The sequence below is a fragment of the Pseudorca crassidens genome, chromosome 13 (genome assembly GCF_039906515.1).
Source record: "Pseudorca crassidens isolate mPseCra1 chromosome 13, mPseCra1.hap1, whole genome shotgun sequence".
In the NCBI taxonomy this organism is placed as follows: domain Eukaryota; kingdom Metazoa; phylum Chordata; class Mammalia; order Artiodactyla; family Delphinidae; genus Pseudorca; species Pseudorca crassidens.
This window is the reverse complement of record NC_090308.1, coordinates 6,846,217-6,863,324: the sequence shown is the minus strand read 5'-3', so window position 1 is coordinate 6,863,324 and position 17,108 is coordinate 6,846,217. Positions and strand designations below refer to the sequence as shown.

The 17,108-nt window shown below is 40.8% G+C and overlaps 1 protein-coding gene across 17 annotated transcripts in view; it reads right to left on the bottom strand.

The window, feature by feature from the left end:
* LOC137204361 (E3 ubiquitin-protein ligase parkin) overlaps window positions 1-17,108 on the bottom strand; it is a 1,432,750-nt gene that overhangs the window by 330,048 nt on the left and 1,085,594 nt on the right. For all 17 annotated transcript variants that reach the window (XR_010933571.1, XR_010933572.1, XR_010933575.1 and 14 more), the window contains one exon: window positions 7,406-7,555. Coding sequence is in view for 12 of the 17 variants with exons in the window: in XM_067701593.1 (XP_067557694.1) it covers window positions 7,406-7,555 (150 nt within the window). In the remaining 5 variants the exon portion in view is untranslated. The remainder of the gene's footprint in view (window positions 1-7,405; window positions 7,556-17,108) is intronic.

Below are 17,108 nucleotides of genomic sequence, written 5' to 3'. Positions count from 1 at the left end.
CTCTACATTTTTTTTGGGTGTGTGGTACGCGGGCCTCTCAATGTTGTGGCCTCTCCCGTTGAGGAGCACAGGCTCCGGACGCGCAGGCTCAGTGGCCATGGCTCACGGGCCCAGCCGCTCTGAGGCATGTGGGATCTTCCCAGACCGGGGCACGAACCCGTGTCCCCTGCCTCAGCAGGCGGACTCTCAACCACTGCGCCACCAGGGAAACTGTACTTTTTTTTTTTTAACGTAGGAAATTGTTTTAATCGCTGCAAAGATTTTTCTTCTTAACTAGAATTGAAGAGGTCAAAGCGCTTATGTGTGAGACACAGGAATGTCTGAGTTTGTGAATGCTTCTCCTTGGGTGATGTCTTATAGCTATTCTCTCTGCCCCATGGAACTTTCTGTGATATTGATGAAAATATGCTCTCTCTTCATGGTTTAGTCCAGTAGCTGGAGGCCACATATGGCCACTGAATACCTCAAATGTAGCTATTGTGACAGAGAAACCTAATTTTAAATTTTATTTAATTTTAATTTAAACAGCCACCTGTGGCCAGTGGCTGCCATATTGAACAGCACAGCCCTAGACTGAGGTGAGGGCAGAATCAAAATGAATGCACAGGAGCTATGTTATCTTCAGTAGGAACCTGTTTTCCAAAATGTCCTGAGCTCTCTTGTAGCTGGTAGAGCTGAAGAAGTCTTCTCTATTCAATTTGCCACAAAATTGATTTCCTAACACATTATTCAAAGCGATGGAGCTTATCATTTTGAAAGAGTATAATTATTTCATACTTCCCTTATTTTAACAAAAAATAGCTAAAGACACATGGAAAGGTCACTGGTTCTGTGTTGGGTTAGAAAATATGTATTTCTATTTCAGATTGCAGAATACTTTCTAGGAACATTTGCCAATTGCTAAGTGTTTTCCAGAGGAATGTTATGCAGAACTTGTTTGTACATTTATGAACAGTTTCTTTAATTAAAATAAATACTTTCCAGAGCTTTCTATCTTTGCACTTCAAGCTGGCTCACAAGCAGAAAGTCTAGCAAGACTTATTTCCACTCTGTAAATGAGCCAGGCTTAGTGTTTAAATTAGATTTTTGGACACTTGTCAAATAAACACGGAATGCATATTTCTGACATTTTGTAACATTCACTTTCTTTTAAAAATACTTTCTGATAAAGAACATCTTGTATATCAAAAAATAACGTGTCAACAAGATTTGATTCCATGCTCTACATGCTACAGAGGCCGGGGGTTGAGGTAAAAGCAAGGAAGGGTTACAACCTGGAGTTTAACGCTGACAAAGCCACGTTTAGACATAATGGAAAATACCCGTCCTTTTTGGTGCGTCCTTGAAAGCATTACAATATAAGCCACACATACCTGGAGTCTAGAATTTAATCTCTATTCTTCTTTGGAGAAAAGGGAGAACTCAATATAGTTTTCAAAATACTTCACATAATTTAGTTAAATTATGTATATTTGTAAAATTAAAATACCTTTAAAGAACTGGAAAAGTAACCACTTTCTTTTTCTTTTTCTTATTAAATATTGACCATCTGCTGACTTTCTGTTTCTGAGCCCCACATATTGAAATGAAGGGGCTTCCCATCTATTTATTAAGCTTTTAACCCAATAATTAGATCTTTGAGGGGAGGAATAGGTATCTCCATTTGTCTACATCGACTCCTTTCCTATACAGGGGCTAAAAATGAGGCTCAAACTCTCATTTAACTAAAATCTTCAACAATATATTAATGATATCGTTATAAGTACTTTTAACAAAAATTTCTTTGCATGTAGCAGGTCGTACCCCGTCCTTGCACAGGTCTAGATCCAGGTTGGATGGAGCCTTTGTAACTTTAGGTTCTACAATTTTTGAGACGCTCTTCAAGGAAAACAATGCAAGAATACCATTGGTTAAGAGGGCTTGGACGGGGTCTGTGGAAGTGAGGAGGCCAAGGCGAACGCTGCATTAGCTCCTCGATGCATCTGCCTCGGAGTAACGCACGCTACTCACTAAAGGAGGGAGTGACTACCAGATGCCTTAAGAAATTCTATTTAATTTCCTTAACTAATGGTCAGTTTAACGATTTTTTTTTTAAAGATCTCCTGTTTTCGTTTAAATGAGTACGAATTTTTTTCAGTTGTTAAATCTTGTCCCTGAATTTCTAATTTAAAACAGAAAACTCTTTATTCAATTCCTAGTATTATTTTAAGAAATTATCTCTCAGACATATAACATCCCAAAACAACAGCAAATAAGATAAAGATGTTTTATTTATAGAAAACTCACAAGGTTTGATTGCTATAGCTTTTTGTACTCCCAGGTCAGTGAGCATAATGTATTCCATATTTTGTTGCTGTTTTCCAGTATTAAACATGTCAACATTTTACATCGGTACCATAAAACTTAGTGAGATAGTTCTGATGAATAGCAATAAGGCCAGAGAAAGAATAATGCATCACACGAATTCCTCAGGAAATCAATTAGTATTTTTATGAGGAGTAGTAAAAATAAGACCAAGGGTTAGCAGAGAGTAAGGTCAGGCTATTTGATCCCAAAACATATTCTTTGCTGAGTTCTGTTTATCCATGTAAAAATATTCTGTGCTGTGTCAAAATGAAAATCTCAGTGCTCCCAAGACTAAGATATTTTATATATCAGATGTACTGAATTCTTCATTTGGCTGTGTGGACTTCGATAGGGCATATAAACTCTGTAATTTTTGCAGGATTTTCAGGTTCCTAACTGACTTTTCGTGGATCTCTGAACTTAGTATATTTTGGTGTTCTGAATTATGTACTATGTGTACAAGTAAAACACTGCATATTTTATGTTTTTTGAAGAGGTTCTTGTTGAGACAACATAAGTAATTCTAATATTGGGGTAAACGATGATTAGTATTTGAAAATAAAAGTGACAGTGTATTCATATTACTTCTACATTGTTAAGATTCATTCATTCATTCACTCAGTCATTCAATGAATGCTGAACTCCATATACATGAATTTACTGAGGACAAGACTATGGAGGCATGAGACAAGTGTCACACTTCAACTTGAACCCTCGGAGGTGGCACTTAAGCTCGGATAATTCTTTAAAATGGTAAAAATTTTGCTGCAACCATCACACATCTATCAGGCCTTTCCTAGCTGGACTGATATTATCATTTAAATGGAAATCCTAACCTTCCTTTATTAGCTAATGTACACTGCTCTCTGGGTAACAGTTAAGCCTAGATATATAGGGGAGCAAAGGATCAGCTAATCTGATTTTCCAGGGAATAACACTATATGTTTGAATAAGAGAGTCATAAATACTAACCTTAGCACCTATTTTAAAGGAGCCAAAGACAATGAAAATGCTGAAGCTTGTGTCTTCAGATGGAAACTATACACAACAGCAATCATGGATGTATGGGGGACCATCCAGGCATGTAGCGGTGGGCTGACTGATGAGATTAGAACTCTACAGTTTGGAGCTCAGTACACAGGTGTTTCTCAGCTCTAAAACTGTGTGTCCATGGGCACCTCATAATGTACCTGGAAAGCTGGATTTTTAAATTCTGTGAATGACAGGGAATTTGGTTCTCAACCATTTTTATGCATGAGATCCTTTTTGTAACATCAAGCACTTCTTGGATACCCACATAATAAGAGTTGCCAGTTGAGGACAAATTAAGCACAGGTGGATTCGCAGATATCTTACAATAAACCTGTAAATTACAGCCTGAGAAGCATGTCCAAGACTCTGATTCTTCCATAGCTTTGCTGTCAGTTACCTTCCTTGAGCACTGTCTAGGGTGCGGGGTTCACTGCTCCCATGGCAGCCTGTTTTGTGGCTGCTGTCCATGGTGCTACAGCAAACCCTGAGCAGAGATTCATCTTCCTCTAACTTCTACTTATTGGGCCCTGTTCTGCCTCTGAAACGACATAAACTAACCACGATTTCTTCCACACAACAGCTTTCCATTACCACCCGTAAATCCAGAAAAGACCACCAGCTTACAAGGGTGTACAAATCACAGCAAAACAGCATGTACCAGGAAAAGGGAAGAGAAAGAAGTAAAAAAGTGAAGCCAGGAAATAAGCTTCCAAATCCATTCTATTAGTGGCCCATTTCTACGCTGTAGCTGGCCCACAAATGCGGCTCTAGGTTTTCCAGCAGTCAGCTTCCAGGGGGAACCCTTAGTAGTTGCATAATTCGCAATGTCCTCCAGGACAACCTTCCTCAGGGCAAGCATAATGAACTTAGAACAGGCACCATGGTTCCTCACAGAAAAGCCCACTGGGATGTCCTGAACCACACACATCAAGTTCCCTGTACAGTGACCACAATATAAACGAATGGCACCAAATTACTATGTAGGGAAAGCAATTCTTTGAAGGGCTAAAATCGTGAGGCCCAGGCACCTAACTCCCTGCTGTAGATCTGGCTTGATTCAGGGGTATATTTTAGAATATCTGGAAGGGAGGATCAAATAAGAGTCCTGTAGTTAATTTTCCATGAATATTAGGTCTTTCAGGTGAACTTTTGATAAATACTGATTAAGCTTTTGATTAAATAAATATATACATAATGCCAGGCACTGTTCTAAGCATTTTATATCCATTAGCTCATTTAATATTCATAATGGTCTCATAGAGGGTCATTACAAGGCATCGTATTTTGGAGGTGAGGAGACTGAGGCACAGAAAGATTAAGACCCCTGGTGGCAGATACAGCCAGCATTTGGATCTAAGTCATACAACCCAATATCCTTTTTTTTTAATTTTATTTTTTTTAATTTTTTTTTTGCGGTACGCGGGCCTCTCACTGCCGTGGCCTCTCCCGTTGCGGAGCACAGCCTCCGGACGCGCAGGCTCAGCGGCCATGGCTCACGGGCCCAGCCGCCCCGCGGCATGTGGGATCTTCCCGGACCGGGGCATGAACCCGCGTCCCCTGCATCGGCAGGCGGACTCTCAACCACTGCACCACCAGGGAAGCCCCCAATCTCCTTTTTCACCACTACAAGAATCCCAAAGGCATGTAAGTTGGGTTAACACCCTTTTGTGAAAGTTGAGGATTTGAAGAAAAAGAGCAATGTGAGGTCGGTCAACTTATGTCTTTTGAGAAGGCAAAGCAATGGGAATTTGTATCAGTCTGAAAAAGCTTACGGGGATTGGGGCATAAAAGGCAGGGAGGGAAAAGAAAGCATCAAGTCAGTGCATAGTTTAGAAAATCATTTCTCTTTGTTCTTTTTTCAACTTCTTCAAATTACAAACAGTGGTGGATCAAAATATGTCCATGTATTCCTTGACACCCTTTCCTTTAAGATGGAGCCTAATTTCCTTCCCTTTGAAGGGCGTGCTGGATCTAGTACTCAGTGCTGACCAATGGAATAAATCAGAAGTGATGGTGTACAGACTTGGAGAGCAGGTCACTGTGGCTTTATCTTTGCTCTGTCTGTTGGATCAGTTGCTCCAGGTAAGTTAACTACCATTCTGAGTACAAGTAGCCTAAGAAGAGAGCCATGTGGTGAGGGCCACTAGCCAGTGAGGAACTGAGGTATTTCTGGCCAAGAGTCATGTGGTCGAGCCATCTTGGAAGTGGAGCTTCCAGCCCCAGTCAAGCCTTGGGTTAACTACAGCCGAGCTTGACTCCAACCTCATGGGACTCTCAGCCAGAACCACCCAGCTAAGCTACTCAGGGATTCCTGACCCTCAGAATCTGTGAGATAAAAATGTTTATTAATTAAAAGGTTCAAATTTTGGCTTATTCGTTATGCAGCAATAGATAAGTAATATAGGAAACAACAAGCATCCCCTACCACCCTCGCAGTAACAAAACAGAATAAATAAAAATAAAACACATTGCCTAGAACTTCCAAAGAAGCTTCCTGAAGATAACCATTCTCCTTTAGGTAAGGATTTGCCCCCAAACTCTCTTAACCCAAAGATCTTAAAGCAATTCAATTTACTTCCAAGGTAATTTTCCATGATTTGGAGTTCAAATATGTGTGTTACTTATAATGTCACATTGTGTAAAAAAGGGAAGCAAAAGATGTTCAAATCTTAAATTACATAAACCCTCAAAATTCTTAGAGCAAGATGAAGAACTGAATGCAGAAGATGGGCCAAAGGAACCCCCAGCTTTAGAGAATGGAAGAACAGGAGCTGATAGCAGGTTGAAGCATATAATTGAGCCGTTAGTTAAAAGCTACTGTAACTCATTGTAAAAGAAAACATTTGCTAGAAATTCTGATCCCAGAACTTGGCAGCTTGCTGACGCCACATGCAATCGGTGCAGATTATACAGTAAATGACGAGGACTAAAGCTGGGAAGTGGAGTCTGATTTCCATAATTTCTAAGGCTAGCAGACATGACTTGAGTTTTCATCCTAACGCAATCACCATTATTAATCCAGAGGTATTTCCTTCTGCTTAGGCATCGCGGTGTCTCTTTATTTCTCACCTTCCACGTACTCTGCCTTATCACTCAGCCCAGGGCTCGCTAAGCTGCACTCCACGACCGATACGGCGCTTTACGAAGGGCGACAGATGCCAGTTTATGCACAGGTAAATCACAGTGCTCAGCCCCAGATCAGGCTTGGGTGATACCCCTCTGCCGTCCATACCCCTCCGTCCACAAAGCTCGTCACGAAGTTGCAATTTTAAAAGAAATGCCTTCCCACCACAATTCAATAACCTTTTTATAAGCACATACACTTCTTTTTCTGGCCTGCATGAAATTTAATATCAGGATTATTATCCATTTGTCATTTCAACCTATAATTTAGTCAGCCTCCTTGCGTTTGATTTATGCTTCCCTCGCCCCTTCGCCGTCAGCTGGCAGCCACAGATCCATTCAAGAAGCTGTCTAGGTCATATTGGTTTGACCTCTTAGAACAAACACTTTCCATGTTTCTTATTCTGCTTCCCTAAGAGGCACCATGAAGTTTTGCTCATCTCGATTTAAAATGATTTTTACTACACAATAACATTTCAAGTTTTCCGTATTAATCTTCATTTTATTTCTTGAAATACTTAGGCAAACAATGTTACTAAGACATCACGCTAAGATGAGGAATTCTCTTTCTCCTCCACTCCTGTCTGCTTAATGCCTGAATTAAGAAATCACACATTTTTGCTCTGAATTAGCTGAGCACTGGAAGAAAAGTTTAAAAGGCTGACCAAGTAATTCACGTCTTAAACACTTGCATAGCAATTAAAGCAGAAAATCTTGCCTCCCCTTCTATATATATATATATATATATATATATATATATGGTATCCTGTTAAGAATTTAAAAATCTATTTTGTATATCAAAGATGTCTGAGTCTAAATGGAAAATGAAAATAAAGCAATCCTAGCCAATCTGCCAAAGCAAACAAATACATGGTCAAGAGCCAGGAGTGTGGCTGGTACTCACCCCGCAGCCCAGGCCGCTGCCCGCTTCGCAGGTGACCTTCCTCTGGCTGGGCTCAGGAAGCAGCCCTGCTCCGCAGCCCGGGCTGGGGCACAGCACGCCCCCCATCTGCAGCACGCACTCTTCGGCGCCATATTGCTGGTACCGGTTGTACTGCAAAGAGAAAATGAGTTTTTCAAAGTGATAATACAGACACCAAGATGTGCTGTTTTACCGAAATGCTAATAGTTGGTGGTTCGGGGGTTTTCTTGTTAGTCTGTTTCTGTAAAAACAGGGGTGGGGGGTAAGGTGTGGTACAACCTAGAGAAAGTCTCCCAGTTCCAGCTGACAAAACAGAGAAGTGAGGCCTGTGTTCTTCGAATTTCTAGAAATTTACCCTCAAAAAATAGATTTTTCCAAGTTTGATCTTTTAAAATACTACTACCAATTGCTTTTAGTAGACTTTTTCATACAGATTTTAGGGAACATATCTATACTTTAAGTTATGGACATTCAAAACGCATCACTATCAATCTCATCAAAGAGTATATTTTCATGCCTCTATTCAGGAGTCTATCGAATTTTTAAAACTGTTTTGAAAATAGGTCCCAACGTTCCACCCCTGGTAGTTGTTAGCAGCCCACACGGCATCAATGAGCATACTCAGCTTGACGAAGAAAGACTACTGTTTTTCTGTTAAAGAATAAAATTTTCCTTTCATCACTATTCTTATTCCTAAAGCATGATTTCTTTTATCCCTGACTTCATTTCTCTGTGCTGTTGCTTGGCTCAATTCCCTTTAACTGTTTCCCCAGCTGGCAGAATAAACCTCAAATTGCACAGCACACTTTCCAAAGTCTTCCTTGTCGCAGCCCTACGTTACTGTTCTCCTTGCATTATTTGATCATATTCTCTTCTAAACTCAGATCAACTCAAATGGATCTGACAATTAATTCAAGCAACATTTACTGAGCGCCTACTATGTGCCAGACACTACTGTGGGTGCTGGGAATACAGCCCTAAACAAAACAGACCTCTCTGCTCTCATCCATAGGACTAGAACAGTAAATACTGCAAGGTTAAACTGTATAGTATTTCAGATGGTGATGAGTGGGGAGGAGAATAAACAACTAGGAAGAGATAGATCCTGGGGAAGATGGGAATTACAGTTTTAAAGAGGTGATCAGGGAATAGGGAATGCCTTACAAAGAAGGTGCATTTAAGCCAACATCCGAGGGAGATTAGAAAAGCAAGCCATGTGCCACCTGGGGGAATGAGCTTTCCTGGCTGAATACGGAGCATTGTAAAGGTCCAGAGGCTGCATGGGCTTGGTTTGTTTGAGGTACTGCTAAGAGGCCAGTGTGTCTGAGGTAAAGTGAATGGGCATGTGTGTGTGTGGGGGGGGGGGTGGGTAATAGTAGATGAAGTCAGAGAGTTAATGGGGATCCAGGATGTATAGATCCCTGAAGGCCTCTGTAAGAACTCTGGCTGTTATTCTGAGAGATTTGGGAACCACCGGGGACTTTCGAGCTGTGGACGACACAATATGACTAATCTCTTAAAGACAGTTATCTGGCTGATACGTTCAGAATAGACTCGTGGGGACAAGGATGGAAGCAGGAAGCAGAGAGGCAGGTCAGAGGTTATTTCAGCAAGGTCCATGGAGAGATGGTGGTGGCTTGAATCAGGAAAGCAGTGATTGAGGTAGGGATGGAGCAGTGGTTGAGTTCTGGATATATTTTGAAGGTAGAAATGGGAAATTTTTTTAGGCAGGTTGGATACATGGTGTGACAGGAGAGGAAATCAAGCAGGAAGTAATGTTTTTCCCTGAGAAGAGAGAGGGAAGGAGAGACTATTACTGAGATGGGGAGACTTGGAAGAAGAAAGGTGTGAGTCTGTGTGTTTAGGGAGTTGAGAAAAGGAATCATTATTTCTATCGTGCTCATATTCATTTTGAAAACCTCCTACACAACTAAGTCAAAATGTTGAGTGGCTACTTGAATGTATGGCTTTGGAATTTAGGAGAAAGTTGTGGGTTGTAGACACTGATTTTGAAGTCACAGGTGCACGTAGAGCTGGAAAGGAAAGGGTTAGCATCAGGCCTACTCTCCATTTTCTCATATTTCTGACCCAAGCAAAAAAAGAAAGATGCGTTGGTCAAATCCCCTTGTAAATATGCTAATGGTACTTATATACAATGGCATTTACTAGAAAAGAGTTCTTATCTATGGAATGCATTCAGCAGGAAACACTTGGTCTAAGTTTGCTTACAGTAAACTAGAATATATGAATTTATGAGGTAAGGCTCTCTGAAAATGTCATAAGCTGTGCAATTATTAATGGATAATGAAGACATTTTATCAAGTGAAGAATGATGAGACAGTTTATATAACTGAGAGATTTCATGTTAGTGATCATTCCATGAACTTCCCAGAGACCTCATGTATTGACTCTTGCCTAGAGTACATCCCAATATCCTGAGAAAGGACATGCATAGCTGTGTTAAATGAGGTGGGGTTTCCCTGTATTTTGTCTGTGTCTCATCATTACCAGCATCCTGGAAGTTATTAGCAAAGACTGACACTGGGTTACATCTACGATTCTTTTTTTTTTTTTTTTTTTTTTTTGCGGTACGCGGGCCTCTCCCTGTTGTGGCCTCTCCCGTTGCGGAGCACAGGCTCAGGACGCGCAGGCTCAGCGGCCATGGCTTACAGGCCCAGCCGCTCCGTGGCACGTGGAGATCTTCCCAGACCAGGGCACGAACCCGCGTCCCCTGCAACGGCGGGCGGGCTCTCAACCACTGCGCCACCTGCGAAGCCCACATCTACGATTCTTGCAAGTCTGATTTGACAATACGACCCTGTGTTATCTCAACAGCCATGAGACTGGATGAGATTACCTAACCTTTGTGGGGATGCTGAGAAGGAGCCAGCAAAGGAGACTGAGAAGAAGCAGCCTATTAGGCAGGTGTAAAACGAGAAGAATGTAGGCGTCCTGGAAGGCAAGGGAACACAGTATTTCAAGGAGGGTGTATGTGTCATGATAAATTGTGTCAAAGGCTGCAGATAAGACAATTACTGAACACTGGCTGTTGTTAGAAATGGAGATGCCATTGCGATCTCAACAGGGGCCATTTCAGTGGAGTCATGGAGCCAGAGGCATTATGGGAGTGGAGTCAAGAGAGAACTGGAGGAGACAAATTCCAGGAGGTGAGCGTGGACACTTTTTTCTAGGAGTTTGACTGAAAGGGGCAGCAGAGACAGGAGGACAGCAGCTGGGAGGGCTGTGGGACTGTAAAGGGATTTTTGAAAATGGAGAAATACCAGGATGTTAGTAGGCTGAAGGGAATGAGTGAGAAGAGGACGGCAACTGATGACGCCGTGGGTAGGTGAGGGAATGGGATCTACAGGATGAGTAGAGGGTGAGGCCTTAGGACGAGGGCAGAGTGCTGGGGCCCAGGTGCAGACAAAGGAGGTTCTGGAAATTTGAGATGAGCAGAAAAGGTATGAATGATAAAGGGGAGGGAATGTTTGGAGTCAGGATTATTGCTGGGCAGCATAAGAGCCCATCTGAACAGCGAATTTAGAGGAAGCTAGTCAGTAGAGTTGCCTGCTCTTCGCACCAACACTCAGCAGCACGTGCAGAGCAGCCAGGAAGTTGGCTTTAAGCCAGGTGGGGTTTGGTCAGACTTGTATGAAGAAGCCAGCCATTCCTCCACCATTCCCACCCCTGTGTGGCTTTGGCACATAGCATCCCCTCGTATCACTGTGAATGATTCCAATAAATATTTATTGAACCCCTCTGCTCAGCTCTGTACCACTGGACTCTTTAACCTTCTGTTTTGTCCAATCCAAAATGGGTACAAAGTTTCAGTTTTGCAAGATGGATACATTCTTGGGATCTCAGGTACAGCCTGGGGAACACAGCTAATAATTCTATATTGTAGACTTAAATTTGCTAAGAGGGTAGGTATTTCAGAACTACGGAGTTTTACTTAATATTTTCTGTTTTACATCTGTGTTGCCCGTTTTCTACACTGGTTCTCAAGAACGCAGAGAATAACAGAATCATAATGTTCCATAATAGCTCACTTGCTTTAGCTCACATTGTACACACCATGATTTTGGAATAAGAATGACAATATTATCACCATGAATGTGATTACTAAAAACTTCAAATATATTTTCATGTGCTCTACCCATTCTCCTGCCAAATTTTTCCAATAACACTGTATCTAAATTGTTGAGACATAGGGCCATTTCATACTATGCTTTCTTTCTCCTTATTCTCATGTAATCTTAACGCTACACACACACACACACACACACACACACACACACACACACACACTTAATACTCATCACCAGTCCTTATGTTAATGTCTGATCAGCAATTTTGGTTGTTTGAAGCTTGTTCTCTAGTATAAATTCCTCAGGAAGATCTCATTGGAAAAATGTTCACTGAATTCTTGCTCAGTGACAGTTTATTTGGGGCCTTGATTCTTGAAAATGAGTTTGGCTGGGTATAAAGTCCTGGGTTCATATTTTTTCCCCCTTAAGTATCTTAAATGTCTTACTCTATGTTCTGATACATAGTGTTATGGGCAAAGCTTATGACAATCTGATTTTATTGTTTTCCTTTATAAGTGAATTGATCTTTTTGCTCAGATGCCCAAAGGATTTCTTTCTCTTTTTCTTTAGAATCTAGTAATTTTATTAGAATATGTCTTGGTGATGGTCATTTTCTGATCAATATTCATATGCATGCTATGTCAGGAAAGTTGTACTGAATTTAATTTTTTAGTATTTACTCCATTCTCTTGCTTTGATGTTTTTCTTGTGGGCTTTCTAGTGTACATATATTGGACGTTTTTTACCTAATTTCTAAATCAGTCAACTTCTCTTGACTGATTTAGAAGTTGGGTAAAGTTAGTTTATCTTACTTTATTTTCATTTTTTAGAATTTTCTTTCTTTTCACTGTCTATTTCTTTTAAGACTATGTCCGTTGTTATTTATTTGTACTTGTGAAATTTCTTAATAACTTAGTTCCCTTTGGAATAGTTATTTTAGTTTTCACCCAGTTGGTGGGCATGACCGGCTGACACACTCTCACTGCCTCTCAGGACAATATTCTGCTCTTCACTCTGCATCTCCTCTTAAGAACCTTGTGTGGCATTTGACCTTGTTTCTTTTCTGTTGGGATTTTACTTTGTTCCTTTCTGTCGCTCACCTTTACGTGAAATTAGTTCTGAAATTTTAGGAGGAAGAAGGATTCAGAATAGCTCTTAATGGCTCTACAGTTTCCTATTTGGTTTTTTGGGCAGTGTTAAAAAATATGAGGGCTCAATTTCTGTGATCTCCCCACTCTGATACCCCATTTTCAACCGGACTTTCTCTTTCCCTTTACTCAGTCAGGGGCTTTGTCCTGACAGAGGTCTTTGACTGGTTACCGGTTTTGTGAGTCACGGGACCTACGTGCTCCAGCCCCTCAGGCCTTCCTGTAGACCCTCTGCACTCCCCGCTTTCCTTCACGTATTTGTATTCCTGAATTCAGCACAGTATCTTGTCCATAGTTGGTACACAATAAATTGTTGTAGAATGAATTAATAAAATTTAACTCCATTCTTAAAGAATTCTAATAAAATAATCAATGACAATGGGAATTAATAACAGAGTGGTATAGGATGATTTTTACCTACATAAATTATTTTCTAGTTTAAATAAATTGATCTTAAGTCATTAGCTATTTACTGATTTGATGACAGATCACCTATCTATTTAATTTAGTTAAGCAATTTTATTACTACGATAATATTTTTTCTAGGAAGAAGTTAACCTATTAACCTATGGACAAAGTGCACTAACTCTATAGAAATTCTTGCTGACTACATGTGTTACAGTCTCAAATTCTGACAGAACGTGTAAACTATGTTCCTGTTTCCATTCATTAACTAAGGAATTTATAAGAAATAACTTTATTATATTCAATCTATATTACAATTCCTTTTCTAAAGGAAGACAAATATTTTAGCTTACATGTCTGGTAATTTCTGATTAAAAAGTACACACAACATCTGAATCAAAACCTACAATTACTGAATGCATTTCTTTTTTTTAACATTGTGAAATGTATAAGAAAAACATTTGACCTAGACCAATAATGTTCTAGTATTCATAAAAAGTTTAATACCCTAAGGAAACAATTTAGACATGTAATTACATTATATGTTATTAGCAGAGATCCTTATGTAGTTTTCTTTAAGATAAGACCCACAGTTTCACAGATTCCTTTCAACCACTTACTGGCACAAAGTTGAGCGCGCACCGGAAGAAACATACTATATACTTATTGGAGAGTTGTGACAAGTTAGCATGAAGTAGAGCAGAATGTCTGTACTCATCTGAGTGTAAAATACACACAACAGTGGCAAAGTGATAAATGGACTGCAAATGGTGGAAAGGAACGACGACTGATCCTTTGACACTGCTTGTGTTATTTCCTAGGGCTTTTTTACTTATCACTGTTGAATAGCATTTATAAATAGAACTAACTTGGAGGAATGTGATTAATTTATAACGTGAACTAGGTCTGTATGGAGTCCATTCTCAGGTGAGCTCAAAAGCAGCAAATTCTCTAAAAATCACTTAGGCATTGTTTGTCTTTGGAATCACAGTGAGTGTCTATGTGTGTGCTTGTGTACGTGTAGATAGGTATATTAATACTTACTTGCCAACTTACGCTGTTTAAGCTGTTAATAAAACTAGTTTGCAAATTTCTAGATATACTTCCATAAAGTGGATACTCCACAGACAGATAACTAGGATAATTTAGAGATGACAGGGTATTTGCAAAAATTTTTTAAAATAAATGTTAATATTAACAAAGCATACTGTTCTGCACCTAAGAAAAAAAATTAAAAGTCCCTCCTACATTTTGTCAGATTATAGTGAAAATACATTCTGTTAGATGACTTATCTAGGTAAAATCTCAACTCATTGGTATGGTTTATATTTTATTTATTTGGGGAATAAATTATTCAGTTTTTATGTGTATGCTCATGGATTCTCTTAAGAACAGGAAATATTCATTTTAAAGTATAAAATTCACAGAAGTTTCAATAAACTCATATTTTAAGAATCTAAAAATGAGTCAGGGGAGAGCATAAGCAAATAGAGGTTGCACTTTGGTGGTCTGTTGCTAGTTGGAGGAGTTGGGTTGGGTAGAATAATGTTCTATAATGAAGCCAGGGTCCCAGGTCCCAGGTCCCATGGAGGCCAGTTAGCTTCCCCTTCCTTGCTGGCCACTGTCTCTATGCTAAGTGCAAGTGGTGACCCGCGGGGTCAGGCTGGGGAGGAACTGGGCCCAAATACCCCACACTGCTGGAAAACCACTCAAAAGGCCTGTCCTATGTAGGAGGGCACAAACGGCTCATCGTGATGTTTAATTCGCATGCTTTCCTAAGAAAAGACAGCAAGAAGGAAGCTAAATTTTAAAACTGCAGCAAATTTGAAGCACAGGGATACTTAGGTAAAACTAAAATCTGGGAAAACAGGCAGATGTTCTGTCAAAATGAGGTGGAGCTTGTCAGCAATCCATGGCAGCCTTTCAAATCCTCTGAGCAGGGAAGGGGGCTGTTTGTGTTCTGCCATGGAATTTTCCAGAGTATCCTTTTGGGGGCGCTCAGGTACAGCTACAAAAGCAACCCGTACAGGCTGTTCTTGCTTTTCCCCCACTAAATTCTGGCTTCTGTGAGGTCTTAGCCACAAGCACCCAGGGATTCCCTCCCAGGACCTGTCTCCTGCTCTCCCCCTGGAGGAGAGAAATCCCCATCAGAGATACCATTCACTGAATGACCACTCTGTGCCAAGGACTGTGCCCACACTTTGCCTATGCATTTCACTCTCCGTCTATCCTAGAAGTGACAGGTGAGGTCACTGAGTCACAAAGACATTCAGTCCTTCACTGTGCTTCACACGGGCAGGGACTCAGTGCTGTGGCTCTAAAAGACCACCCTTTCCCCGATACCAAGCTGCCTCCACTTTCTTTTTTTCCCTTTTATTAACAACAATTCAGCTCACTATTCCTTCGTTATCATTTAGAAACTAATGAAAAACGGTTTATTACAGCACTTCTTCTTTGGCTAAACAAAGTCTAAAATAACTTTTTAGAGGAACATGAATTTATGATTAATCCATTTCCCAGTGCTAAGTAGAGAATACCCTATTTTCTATATGTATTAGAATTTTAAAAAACACTCCTTAAATTCTCAGTAATCTTAGTTTTCTTCATGTGCAAGCAGTTAGCCCCGGGGAGTTGGTGACAGCCCCTGTGGAGGTGCCTGTCACATTGCGGTTTGTATTCTCAGTTTTGTTGCTAATAATGTACTTTTCATCCCTGGACATCTGTCATTGACTGATGAAGTAAACTGGCTAGAGAAAGGGCTGGACCTTTTTCATCGCCTAGAAAAAAACATCATTAGGATGGCTGAAATTAAATGCCAGGAGAAAACAGATAAAACAACACCTGAAATATAATTAGAGCAACAGACTGTATCCTGGATTGCAATTTACAAGGGTTTTCTTTTTCAGATGTTTCAGACGACATGATGCCAAAAAATATCTCAACTTCTAGTAGCCGTGGAATCTTCCGGAAAGGAGGTCAAAACCGATTGACTTGTTTGTCCCTTCTCCATGCTGTGGGCCATGCAGTGCCCCACAGGAAGTGTGAGGCTGTGAAAGCAGATACTTGCAAACCGTTTTCCCTGAAGGAGTTTCTACTGAGGGCGTGACTTCAGAGACTTCTGGGAGCTTTGCAAACGGGTCTGCTAAGCACACCTCCTGATGGGGCCCTTGGCAGAGGGCAAGGCTGTCTGTGGGCACAAATTATTCTACCCTTTACTATAGTCCCTGAGAAGTGGTTGTGAGCAGTGCTGTTAGTCTCCAAATCCAAGAGCCTCACCCTCAGAGAAATGGAACTTCCCTGAGAGGGTGTGGTTTTGCCACCTGCACCCCCCCTCCTCCCTGTCTCTTCCCGGCCTTTGCTTCTCTAACACGGGATGCTCACATCTCTCCCTTCTGGTCATCCTCCAGTCTGGAGGCAACTATACTGGTTTCAAGGTGATTATGAGGCCAATGGAAGGGGAAGAGTGACATATCATCGTCTGGAAGTTTTGTGTAAGGCTTCAGTTTGAGGCAATGAAACGGGTTATCTCCACTGCACATTTAATGAATTGATTTGAACTCTGATGACCCAAATAATTTAAAAAATGATCTTCTCGATTATATTACATGGATTTACATTTATCACTATCTTTCCTTGGTGTCAGCAAGCCTATGATACCAAGGAAACGTTCTGAAGTGAAGGCCAAGTAAGTTGCCTTAATGCCCAAGAGACACACTTGAGATGGTAAGAGCCAGGTGAGACGGCAACAGCCAGGTGGCCTGGTTGTGTACCTACTTCCCTCCCAAGGTCATCAGAATTCATTCCATCATGCCTCACATCATTATTGACTTCTGAGACTTAGGCATCCCCTACTATTCTCATTCCCATAAAGGTCTCGATATTCTCCAATAGGAGCCTCCCTTCTCCCCTAAGCCCTTTCTCTGTCCCCTGGAATTCCTGCTCCACAATGAACAAGCTCTCCCGTATAATCAGGCTTTTCAAAGGTTTCTCTCTCCTACCCGATTTAACTGAAACTGGTCCATCTCCTTGCAACCCTCTAAAGTG